Below are 13,218 nucleotides of genomic sequence, written 5' to 3'. Positions count from 1 at the left end.
GCACCGTGCCCGAAGCATTGCGAGCGAAGCGAGCGATGCGAGGGGCTGCGGTATACTTCAAACTGTGTCCATGTCGACTGTGTCGACATTTCGGCCAAAAAACAGTGAAAAAACCCATGTCGACCTTTTGACTGTCGACATAGACACTGTTGACCTAATGGCAGTGTCGACCTAAAAACATGTCGACCTAATGAGCTGTCGACCTAATGAGCTGTCGACCTAATGAGCTGTCGACCTAATGACATGTCGACCTATTGAGCTGTCGAACTAATGGTGTCGATGTAATGGCTGTCGATGTAAGGTCTGTCTATTATCCGTCCCAGACCCAATCACTGGCAAATGCTTTCGCATCTCCCCATCAATGCAACACCTACCACACTTTATGAGAGCAGGATCTTATATAAAAGTGTTTTGATTTTATGCAAATCAGGCATTCGACAACAGCAATTTGCACCATTCTCCGGCAATTGAATCTCCTGTATTTCTATTTGCCTAGTTCTTTCTATATTGGGTTCTGTTGTCATGGTCTGTAACTATTTTGTATTCAGATGGCTGCTCTGTACAACTTGTACAGTATATTAAAAGCTCAGTACGGATTTTCTTATTTTAGATTTTAAACACGATACCTGGTTGCAAAAAAAAAAAAAAGGAAAAAAGGGAAAGTGCAAAAATACTGTAGGGAGGAATTAAGAAGCGCCTTTGGGGATTGTGTATTAAATTGTTGCCAAGTGTGATAATGCATGTTACATTATACATGTTAAATTGCACAGTTCAAAGGTTGTATAGTTTTCCATTTCTTGTTTGAAAGAGAACTGGGACAGATCATATTTGATGTCATGATACCTGTGTAAACCAAAATGTTGACTTTCTAACAATGTTGATCAATGATCTACTTGCAAAATGAGCCAACAAAAGATGTCTGTTTGTCAGTCCATGAGACTCTTCTTGTTTGTGTTAGATCTGAAGGTCAGGGCTGTGCATCTCTTTCCACGACCCCAAAATTAATCATTCATCCATCTCAATGTTGCACCTAATATATAAATACATATCAGTATATCTGGTTAGAAGAAGTACTTAGAAGTCAGAATATGAACATGAAAGGTTTGATCATCCTGCTTTTCACAGTATCTCTCAGCCATGCAGACCCCAGAGGTAAAAGACAAACATTTATTTTATTTTATATTAATATATATATATATATATATATATATATATATATATATATATATATATATATATATATATATATATACTTTATATTAAATGATATAGGAGGCTAGGGTCACTACCTTTGTTCTGTGTTCATGACTCACAGGTTGGTGTATCCTGTGTGAATGTGGGTCACCTCTTATGAATGCATGCTGTGCATATCGCTCTGATCCCTGGAACATTATGCATACATTCTATAGATAAAGTGATAACTGACACGGGATACAGTAATGTAGCTGATTATCAGTGCAGCATTTGTATCATATTTTTGTTACCTGGAGAATATCTGTTTTGTACCTAAACTCCTCTTTCTACATTATATTGCTTAGATTCTACATATACATCAATATGAGCAATCTTTGGTAGGAGCTATTTTTCTGTTCACTCATGTCTTCATTTTACTGGTTGGTTTATTGTTTTTGGCTATGCTAGTTATGATGAATGCAAATACTGAGTCCCGATCAGTGATAGCAGCTACCCCTGGGCCTTTTAGCACATATTAACATGGGTATGGGTGCTAGGGTTGACTAACAAGGTTGACTTCATTTTTTTGCCTGGAATTTTGACGTAAGTCCACATGGACACCGCTCGGCACACTATTATATTCTCCCTCCATGCCCTAGTGCGGTGGTGGGCAATAAGCAGCCCTCCAGCTGTTGATGAACTACACATCCCAGCATGCCTTGCATCAGTTGCAGCATGGCCAAATAGCTAAACTAAGGCAAGGCATGCTGGGATGTGTAGTTCATCAACATCTGGAGGGCCGCTTATTGCCCACCTCTGCCCTAGTGGATGGTAGGGTATGAAATAACGCAGGGGCGTAACTATAGCACCGCAGCCCCCGCCACCGCGGGGGGGCGCTGTGCATGTGGGGGCGCCGGGGGCTGCGGTGCTATAGTTAAACCCCCCCTCAATCCCCCACAGACTTACCTATCGCGCTGGTCCCGGCGGCTCCGTTCTTCTGCTGAGGACCACCACAAAATGGCCGCCCCCATATAGCACACTGTTCTCTGAAACTGACTGCTGTATGGGGGCGGCCATTTTCTGGTGGTCCTCAGCAGAAGAACGGAGCCGCCGGGACCAGCGCGATAGGTAAGGCTGTGGGGGTTTGAGGGGGGTTTGCATGGGCGGCGGGGCGGCTGGGTAGGGGTGCTCGGCGGGGCGGCGACGGGGGGGGGGGCGCCCCCCCTAACGGCGAGGGGGCGCCCAAAACGTAGCTACGCCACTGAAATAACGCCTGTCGGAACAAGTCGGCTAAAAAAAACGTGAAAATCTCACATCAGCCTTTTGACTGTCAACCCTTCCCAGTGTCGACCTAATACATGTTTTGATCTTCTGACCCTGTCAACCTTAGCCATGTCAACTTATTTCATGTGTTGACCTTTAGTGTTCAACCTAATGTATGATGACTTTCATAGTGTCGACCTAGCAACTGTATCCCATGCCATATGGTGTGGGGTTTGGTGGTCAGTATGAAGGTCACATTGGAGGGAACCTCCACAATTTAGTTGTCCCAGGGCCCGCCACACAAGCATTAATCTGGCCCCGGATAATTGGGCTACAGGACCACATCGACATCTAATGCCTTACATCTGTTTACAAATGTAACATGTTCGGAGAGCGTTACATTTTGTTTCTGTGCAGGATAAATACTGGCTGCTTTATATTTACACTTCAATTTAGAATTCAGTTTCAACTCATCTCACCCAAATCTAACTCTCTCTCTGCATACGTTATATCTGCCCCACCTGCAAAGCAACTTAGATTTGTCCATTTGAGAAAAAAGCAGCTTTGCGATCAGGTCTGAATAATGGGTATGAATCATCGGGTCGACCATTGAAGGCCAATGGTTAGGTCGACACCTGAAATAGAATAACATGGATGGGAGGTCGACACAAGCATTAGATCAACAATGGCTAGGTCGACATGGACTTTTCACTTTTTTGCCCCGAATGTTGACACTGTCGACATGGACACCGTCTAAGTGTACCACGTCCCCTCACATGGTTCACTGCTTGGGGCATGGTGCCTTGCTACGCTCGGCACACTACTCTATTCTCCATCCTCGCCCTAGTGGATGGCAGGGCATGAAATACTGCTTGTCAGCACATGTCCGGTCAAAAAAAAAAGTGAAAACCCAAAGTCGACCTTTTCACTGTTGACTTAGCCATTGTCTACCTAATACTTGTGTCGACCTTCCATTCATGTGGACCTTAGGCATGTCGACCTATTTCAGGTGTCACTCTAAGCCTTCAACCTTCAATGGTCGACCTAATGACCGTATACCTGAATAACTCCCAAGTCCTAGGAAACATATTAATCTATTATTTCAAGTGTCCGGAGTTAATCCTGTAAATCATAGTAAACAGGGCAATGATTTTTAGGTACTTGTTTCCTATCTGGGCGCCCACTAAGTTAATTGCGCACCATGCTATTCTCCGTAGTGAAATCTGATCGCATCGCATCGTACACATACACGATATTGAACGATGCGATGCGATGCGATCCGATTCGATTTCCCATAGGAAACAATGTTAAATGGATCAATTTACCCAAATCAGCATAGGGAAGAATGGTAAAAGGGCCAGAAACCCCCAAAAAACCCACAGAGCAGTGGAATGTCCCCCCAAAAGTAGTTTACGCCACCCCGCCATCAACGTGAACCCGAAGCGTGGCGAGCGCAGCGAGCCCGCGAGGGGCGGCGGTACGCGTCCTCCGACCTTTTCATGCCCTACTATCCACTAGGGCGTGGAGTGAGAATAGAATAGTGTGGCGAGCGCAGCGAGCCACCGAGCCCGAAGCGTGGCGAGCGCAGCGAGCCCCGCGAGGGGACGCGGATACCTTCACAGGTAAACGCGTCCCTTCGCGGGCTTCCCAGGTGTCCGCGTCGCCATGGACACCTGTGAAGCCCGCGAGGGGACGCGTATAACTGTGAAGGTATCCGCGTCCCCTCGCGGGGCTCGCTGCGCTCGCCGCGCTTCGGGCTCGGTGGCTCGCTGCGCTCGCCACACTATTCTATTCTCACTCCACGCCCTAGTGGATAGTAGAGCATGAAAAGGTCGGAGGACGCGTACCGCCGCCCCTCGCGGGCTCGCTGCGCTCGCCACGCTTCGGGCGGGTTCACGTTGATGGCGGGGTGGCGTCAACTACTTTTGGGGGGACATTTCAATGTTCAGGGGTGTTTTTGGCCCATTTACTATTGTTCCTATTATAATTTGGCTAAATTGAGCCATTTCACATTGTTTCCTATGGGAAATCGGATCGCATCGCATCGCATCGTTCAATATCGTGTATGTGTACGATGCGATGCGATCCGATTTCAGTACGGTGCCGTACGTAGAAAACCTGGGCGCCCAGATAGGAAACAAGTACCGATTTTTATTTGGCAAAATTAGTTTTGCGTTGACTTTAATTAGTTATAACCTTTTTCCACCTGTAATACTCTTATTTGCAAACTGTATATCTGGGTTACTTGCATTCCAAACAAATTCTCAAAAAATAAAGTGAGTTACTGTACTGTAAATGAATCTTCTTTAAACTAAACAAAACCCTGTCATTCCTGTAATGTATTTCATGAAATCCTAATATCGTTATAACCTCATTGCAAACCATCGGTACTGCTGTATTCTCTCATATATAGCAGGCACTTTTATCATTTCAACATGACAGAATAGAATTTTCCTATATTTATTATTTCTAATACTATATGTCCATGGAGTTTATTCTAGTTTACTCACTCCCCTGCGTGTTTGCCCGGGGGATCAATGTTTTGTTAATACGCATGCGCATTTATGGACATGTGCATACGCTGGGTGCGAACGGGACGGTGAACTGCTAGTTTGCTGTTCGCACCTACCAGTGTGGGCGGGGGCATGGGGCAGAGGCAACGGGCTACGCCCATAGGAACACCCAGCATTTCATGGGTGTTCCCATGAAAATGCTGGATGTTCCTATGGAAATTAAGCAGTGAAACAGCTGCTGCCGGGGTGGGCAGCTGACACCACCGGATCTCAGCTGCCTGCCATGTTCCCGTACAGGGAACATGCAAAGGTAAAACACCAGAGAGCAAGGGTGTAACTAACATAGGTGCAAATGGTGCAACCACTATGGGGCCCAGAGCTGAAGGGGGCCCATCTTTACTGTCTAAGAAGTGGGATGTACTAAGGGGAAAATGCGGTAAAACCCCCGTTCGCATATGTTAGTACATATGTGCTGGCATCGCGACGGGAGCATGGTGAAGGGCGGCGATGTATATTAATACATCCCGCCCTAAGTAATATGTTTTACATACTATTATCACCATCAGTTGCTAAACAGGGGGCCCTTACAAACTTTTGCTATGGGTCCTATGAATATCTAGTTACACCACTACCAGAGAGTGTCTTAGTTTTGCATACTCCTTCCAAATCATTCGATGGTGGGTGAATGGATGTTTATGCAAAATACCCATTAGCAGCCATGCAGGGAATTTGGCAAGTGATGGGGGGTGGGTGGCTGTGCGTTTAATCCACACGTAACGTTGCAAAATTCGCAGCATTGTGTGTGGACCAGAATAAGGTCCAAAGTGTATTGCACAACCAACCACATATATCCATTGTTGAAATTAATGGTCAATATCACCTTTAATTGAAACAGAGACTATTCAGTTTGATTTGGAATGTATGCAATGTCTTTAATGAGAAATTCTAAATTCTTGAACAAAATGAGGAATAACCAATTGTACAATGTATGTGTTATTTCTGCATACTATTTATAAGGTTTTGGTAGTGAAAAGAAAGATATTCTGTTTATATCTCAGGAATATGTCAGATGCATTTTCCATGGTTTATACTATACATCACCGCAGGAACATGTGCACATCTAGATTTATGTATACTGTGGTAAACCTGGTCCCATGTTACTGGTAATAAATTATCTCCCACACAGATCCTGCTAAACCATTGGGATGTGAGGATGCTACAGTCAGCATAAGCCTTTGACTACACTTTATTCTTCTCCAAGGCTTAGTACAGTACCTATGCCCCTCAATAATCTATCGATTAACACTAGCTGGTCTGTACAAATAATTGCTCTATTTCATATTATACATCCAGTGTTGTACAGTAATCCCAATATTATTCCTTCCTTATATAACCCTTCTAATTCCCAAGAGTGTAACAGTGATATACAAACGATATAAAGAAGTTCATTATATGATATAGATCTCATTGGAAAGTGCTGAGGCACTCAGCGGGGGGAACGGCCTGTTCTGTGGTAAGAACAGGATATCAATATACTGCAGATGTAGATCTGTATCAAAAATGTGAATGTCTCAGTGATAACGTACCTCAATTAAATGAATACATTAATGCTGATGGTTTTCAGTTAATAAACATGCATAAAAATAAGAGGGCAAGTAAGGCTCCTAAATAATTTATCGACCGCTTTTTAACTGTAGTTAAAGGCAGTTTATCAGTTAAAGGAAATGTCCCTGTAATAGGCTGTATATGAGAAAGTGGAGATTCTAAATAATGAATACAGATGAATGTGATAAAATAAGAACAGTGATGCATTCCATCAATGACCTAGTAGATGCTTAGTGGTAAAAAAAAAAAAATAAACATCAACTCACTGCACATTATGGCCCTTATTCTGGTTCACTTGCAAGCCAAATTCCCTCTCAAATGGACAAAACCATGTGCACTGCAGGTGGGGCAGATGCAACTTGTGCATAGAGAGTTAGATTTGGGTGGGGTTTTACTTCAAAGTGAGATCTATATTGCAGTTTAAAAATAAAGCAGTCAGTATTTTCCCTGCACAGAAGCAAAATAACTCACCCATATCTAAATCTTTCTGCACATGTTACATCTGCCCCCTGCAGTTCAATTGTCCATTTGAGAAGGAATTTGCATTTGCGAGTGAACCAGAATAAGGGCCAATATCACCATTGAGTGCAGAGTCCGCTAACAGTCTGTTTACAAAAATTATCCTAAAAGAGTTTGCTCCAAACAGCAGTATTTTTTAGCTAGATGTGATCTCATAGCGCTGGCCATGCCCCCACAGTGGTGAAACAGGGCGTGGTTTTGCCATTGTGATCATTCCTGCAAAATAATGCCCACTTTTTGGGAACAGGCATGGCAGGCCGCTCGGGAGTTCCAAATACATTTTTCAGAATGTGGGATGCAGGAATAAAACCCAACAGTTCATTGTATTGCATTTATTAGCTGCTACTGGAATATTGGAAAAAATAGAATTAATAAATAGTGCAACATAATAATCCTAAAGGTCCATACACACTGGGTGACTAGGCCCAGCGTGTATGGACAGCGATGATCGCGTTTATCGATGGGGGGAGAGCCACTCAGTGCATACACACTGAAGGGATTTCCCCCTTCTAGGCACCAACAGAGGGGGCGGACGGGTTTGCATAGCGCAGAGCTGCTCATCTGCTGGTAATACCAACAGATGAGCAGCATTCCCGGCGATGATGTGGGAGTGCACAGCAGTGATCACCGTTCATCGCTGGGGCAAACACACTGGGCGGCTATGAGCTGAAAGCGGCTCAAATATGCTGTTTTGAGCGGCTTTCAGCTCAAAAGTTGCCCAGTGTGTATGGGCCTTTAAACAGAGCAAAACATCTGGTGAAAAAGTTCTGGCTGTTTCAGATCATGAGATAGATATTTTTATCTACGTCAATACACTATCTAAAAATACAGTGTATCAATTTGTGCTATTACTGTGTGCATCCCTTGCCCATGTTATTGTCCCCTTCCCCCCCTTTCTCTTCTGTACCCCCTTTTCTTTGTTTGCTGAAAAAATTCAATAAAATATATTGATGATAAAAAAAAAAGAAAAATACAATAGATATAGGGTGAAATATAATTATAATTTTTTGCGCAATAAAAACATATATAAAGAATATTTAATGCCTTTTTTGTAACCCACTGTCCTCCATAGGCCCCGCACCCCCCATTTTTAGGTTATAATTTCCTGGATTCATGTGTTTTCCCAATTGTGGCACAATTTATCGATGATTTAGAGACCAGTGAAAAAGAAAATCCCTGATAGTGCCGTCTATCCGGGACAACTGAATTACGCCCTGGGGAGTAATTGATTGAATTTCCCAGATACTATATAAAAACAGATCAAGTAAAATAACTATTTTACATTATTATGAATTCAGTGTTGCGCATTGCTTAGCTTAATAAAATATGTAAAATTCTTGGTTATTATATGTAACTTTGATCACCATGTTTTATTTCACTCCTTTGCTGCAGACGTTTCTGTAACTAAAGGGTGAACAGACCTAAAAACTTGGCCTGACTCTTACTGCCAGCAATAGAACGATTTAAGTAACCCCTGCTGGCAACTAGATGAGAAAGCCTATACAACAAGGAGAACATAGGTTCATGTACTTTTTCTGTTATTTCCAACTCAGAATGAATAAATGGAGAAAATAATAGAAAAGTACTATATTATTTCAATATTTTTTTTTAAGTATCTAATATAAACATTTGATTTATTCTCTAAAGTTCAGTTCCATGGGCAAGAGCAGACCAGGTCGATGTGTATCACTCAGCTGCCCCGCTAAACTGACCTGTACACTGTGAGTTTGTTGATAAATATATAGAGGCATGTGGGCTGCAGCAATACCATTATGATTCAGCTTTTTAACCTGTGTTAGATCATTAGAAAACTATCCATAATGGGCCTGAATCAAGTGCAATCGCATATGCGAATCGCAGCACAGTTCCCCATGTTGCGAAAGCCTCTGACTGAGTGACAGTCACAATCACTCCGCCACAGTATTTTTTGTATCCATTCCTCACAGTGCTAGCAATGCAGCTGAGCACTTTACCCACCAACTTCCCATAATGCTTCTGAAAGCACAATATTTCCCACCCACTCAAAAGCACCCAGTCTCCAGCCTGTGTGCCTAAGCCCCTTGCCCTGAAAAAGAGACCTATCACCAAGACAGTCCCAGATCTCAGCCCCAACAGCATAACAGCAATAATGTTCTCGTTGCAGCATTGTCACTGCATGGAGTTGGGGACATCCTGGAAGACCTGAGTGCTTGCCCCCTCCCAGTGTAAGTGCGGATATACCCGTACTTGCCCCTCCTCACAAGTATTTCCAAAGTGGCTCTATTATATGTTGGAATTTGAAATTTATTTTGGAAAAAACATTCTGTTTTTGGGGTGGGGAGCGCCAAATTCCTTCCTTTCCCCGGTGCCGAAAATCCTTGTTTCGGCTGTGTCTTAAAATAGTAAACCTTATGGTACTTGTGTACTTTCCCGGCTCCCATCGCATGCCATCACATGCCAAATGTTGTGGCATGCGATGGGATGCGAGTTTTGCCGTTTCTAAGCATTTTTTTTTAACAATCGCATGCGAATCAATCGCATGCGAATCAATCGCATGCGATCGCATGAGATTTTTAACAGAAATGCATCCAAATGCATTGAAATTAGTATCAAACATGTTCAATGGCCCCCAAATGTCATTTTTCAGGCTGTACCACCCCCACTATCAACGCGAAGTTGGGGGCCATTGAACATGTTTGATACTAATTTCAATGCATTTGGATGCATTTCTGTTCAAAATCGCATACGATCGCATGCGATGCGATCGCATGCGATGCGATATGATTTTTTGCTATACGATGGACATCATGGGAGCCGTGATTGTACACAAGTACCAACCTTATTTATAGTTCAGTGATGTGTGGTCAGGGTAGACAGGGGAGGCAGATCCTCAACTGGTATATTCCATTGTTCTCCAGAGTTTTGACTATAGATATGATTACATAAATACATAGATGGTATTTCTAACTTCTAATATTATTTTTGTATTTTTCTTTATAATATAACCATCTTTTTATTATTTGAATCATTTTTATGTATGTAAATCTGGCTCTGATACTAGCCAGTGCCTCCCCAGCCATTGACCTCACCGCACTTCACTGTTATAGTTAGCATTAAAAAAAAAATCAAACTGGTGAACATACAGTATTTGGGAAATATGAGGGGAAAAAAATTCTTGCGGATTAAATTTCAGCAAGAATAATAAAGAGATAAGAAAGGTGCTGACACCAAACTCTTACAGATGTATTCAGCTACAGTTTCTCGCACTTAAAGGGCAGTAAAAGGACAGGAAATTGAAACTGTCTCAGTGCCAGAATCACCGCAAATCAACCAAGGATGCAGACAAAGGAATTCTCTCCCTGTCAGCCTGAACGCTTCTGAATTGAGTTCGAGAAATTATCAGCTTTTTCTGTGGCCATAACTTTTATGTAATGAAATAAAATCATTGCATTGTTGCAATTCATTTTTTATTGTTTCTTCTACAAAAGATTTCCAGATCTCAATAGCGGAGATGTCTTACTGATTTAGGACAGAAAGTGCTTTATAAAGCATTAGAGGGCTATAAAGTTTACTGTATACCTCTTACGCTGGTTTGCCATAATATCTCTGTAATATGGGACGCCTATGATTGACACAGCTTCTGTGACTGGCTACATTCAATGGTGAATTTCACCTGTTTTTAATCAGCTACAAAACTGTGTACTGTAAATCATAAGTGCCCCAATTTAAAGGTATATGAAGACAAGCCTGCTCTTACATCACTTCCTTTGTTAGTATTCATTTCCTGTTCCCATATTGAAGTGGAAGAAAGCAGTAAACTTGTAACAAACTGCACTCAGTGGCATTATTTGTGCTATGAGATACAACAATAGTTGAAGACTGTCTGAAATGTGTCCACTCCCCGTCTGCACCCCATCAGCTGGCCCTATGCTGTCTGCTCTCCACCGACAAACATTTCACGTGCTGCAGTCAGAGCTTGCGGTGAGGGGCTATCTGGCATGACTGCATCCACAGTGTATGAGGGGCTATTTGGTGCGCCTGAAGTCACAGCGGAGGTGGGACAAGGTTGGACTGGTCCACAGGGAAACAGGGGAAATCCCCGGTGGGCACCACTATCTGGGAGCCCTGCCTCATCTTTATATAGTATAGTATATTTTCTATAGTGCATTCCCATTATTAATCTGGTACATTATCATACATGCACTAGCAGTATTTACTATATATGCCATGTTATTGCACTCTCTAAGGGTTTGCCAAACCTATGGATATTAGCCACATGATTAAAAAAGTTCCCCTCTCACAGCATTACCCGGTGGGCCCTTCATGTCCCAGTCTGAAACTGTTGTGGGATACAGCAAGCATCACATTATGCATTCAAAACATTCCGTCATTGTGCACATGCATATCTGCATTAAGTAACACTGTATGCATGAAGATTTTAGCAAAGGACAGCTTTTGCGGTAAGAGCTGTCCTTTGCGATAATAGGCCTTACGACCTATAAGACCCAGAGCTTTATCTTCACACATTGGGAGGGATCAGAATGGATTTCTCACAGCATGGATGGCAGCTAGAGGGCCAGATGCACTAAGTTTAAAAAAGGGATAAAATAGAGAGTGATAAACAATCAGCCAATCAGCTCCTATCTGCCATGTTTGAAAAATGTCTAGCAGGAGTTGATTGGTTGGTTGTTTATCACTCTCAATTGTATCACTTTTTAAAGCTTAGTGCATCTAGCCCAGAAGTCCATAGGTTTCTCTAGGGCAATGCTGATCTGAGGAAGGCATTGCCCATCACAATGCCTAGCAATCCATAGCATTCTGGACTTAATACATATGCAGAATGCAGCCAAACCTTGAAAAAAATGCTTTTTTAGAGGTTTGACCACCTTTTACCTTTTCCTGCATCTCGTCAATTATGAGAGGGGCTATTTGTCATGGCTGAAGCCACAGTGTATTAGAGAGGCTATTTGGCATGACTGAAACCATTATGTATGAGAGGGGCTATTTGGCCTGACTGAAACCATTATGTATGAGAGGGGCTATTTGGCCTGACTGAAACTATTATGTATGAGAGGGGCTTTTGGGAAGACTGAAGCCACAGTGCATGAAAGGGGCTATTTTGCCTGACTGAAACCATTATGTATGAGAGGGGCTATTTTGCCTGACTGAAACCATTATGTATGAGAGGGGCTATTTGGCCTGACTGAAGCCATAGTGTATGAGAGGGGCTATTTGACCAGACTGAAACCATTATGTATGAGAGGGGCTATTTGGCAAGACTGAAGCCACCACAGTGTATTAAATGGGCTTGTTGGTGCAACTGAGGCCACAGTGTAAGAGAGGGGCTATTTGGCACGCCTGAAGCCATTATGTATGAGAGGGGCTATTGGGCATGACTGAAGCCACAGTGTGTGAAAGGGGATATTTGGCATGACTGAAGCCATAGTGTAGGAGAGGAGCTATCGGGCATGACTGGAGCCACAGTGTATGAGAGGGGCTATTGGGCATGACTGGAGCCACAGTGTATGAGAGGGGCTATTTGGCATGACTGAAGCCACAGTGTGTGAAAGGGGATATTTGGCATGACTGAAGCCATAGTGTAGGAGAGGAGCTATCAGGCATGACTGGAGCCACAGTGTATGAGAGGGGCTATTAAGCATGACTGGAGCCACAGTGTATGAGAGGGGCTATTTGGCATGACTGGAGCTACCACAGTGTACTAAACGGGCTATTTGGTGCAACTTAGGTCATAAGTTCTATATTATCTATAGGTACAGTGGACCACTTTGTTTGATCAAAGTGGTCCAAACAAAGGTAACCTGTTTATTAGAAAGAGTGTTAATACATTATACCATTATATCTTAGGGTTGTTTTTTTAAACAATATCTGTAATGTGTGTAGAACATTAGCACTTTACTTATTTGAAACATTTAGGGAGTTATTAAAGAATATTTGTGGGGAAAAAAGGAAAATATTTTCTATTAAAAAATATAGTGTTAAATTAATTGGCTCCAAACAAAAAAAAAATAACTCTAGTGTATAAGTGTGGGCATGAACATGTGTTTAGGGCTGACTAGATGGGCCACGTGGCTCTTATCTGCGTCATATACTATGTTTCTATACTGTGAATGTACTGTAGCAAGAATAATTATCTTCAAGATCCCAT

The 13,218-nt window shown here is 42.7% G+C and overlaps 1 protein-coding gene across 1 annotated transcript in view; it reads left to right on the top strand.

Annotated features, from left to right (window-relative positions):
• Nucleotides 1–1,004: 1,004 nt before the first annotated feature.
• The window catches only part of GC (GC vitamin D binding protein), a 122,307-nt gene continuing 110,093 nt past the window's right edge, over nt 1,005–13,218 (top strand). Inside the window, exon 1 of the mRNA XM_083174641.1 lies at nt 1,005–1,152. Within this exon, the coding sequence (XP_083030767.1) occupies nt 1,089–1,152 (64 nt within the window). The 5' untranslated portion in view covers nt 1,005–1,088. The remainder of the gene's footprint in view (nt 1,153–13,218) is intronic.

The sequence above is a fragment of the Crinia signifera genome, chromosome 1 (assembly GCF_055691185.1).
Source record: "Crinia signifera chromosome 1, ASM5569118v1, whole genome shotgun sequence".
NCBI lineage: Eukaryota > Metazoa > Chordata > Amphibia > Anura > Myobatrachidae > Crinia > Crinia signifera.
This window is presented reverse-complemented; position numbering and strand designations above follow the sequence as displayed.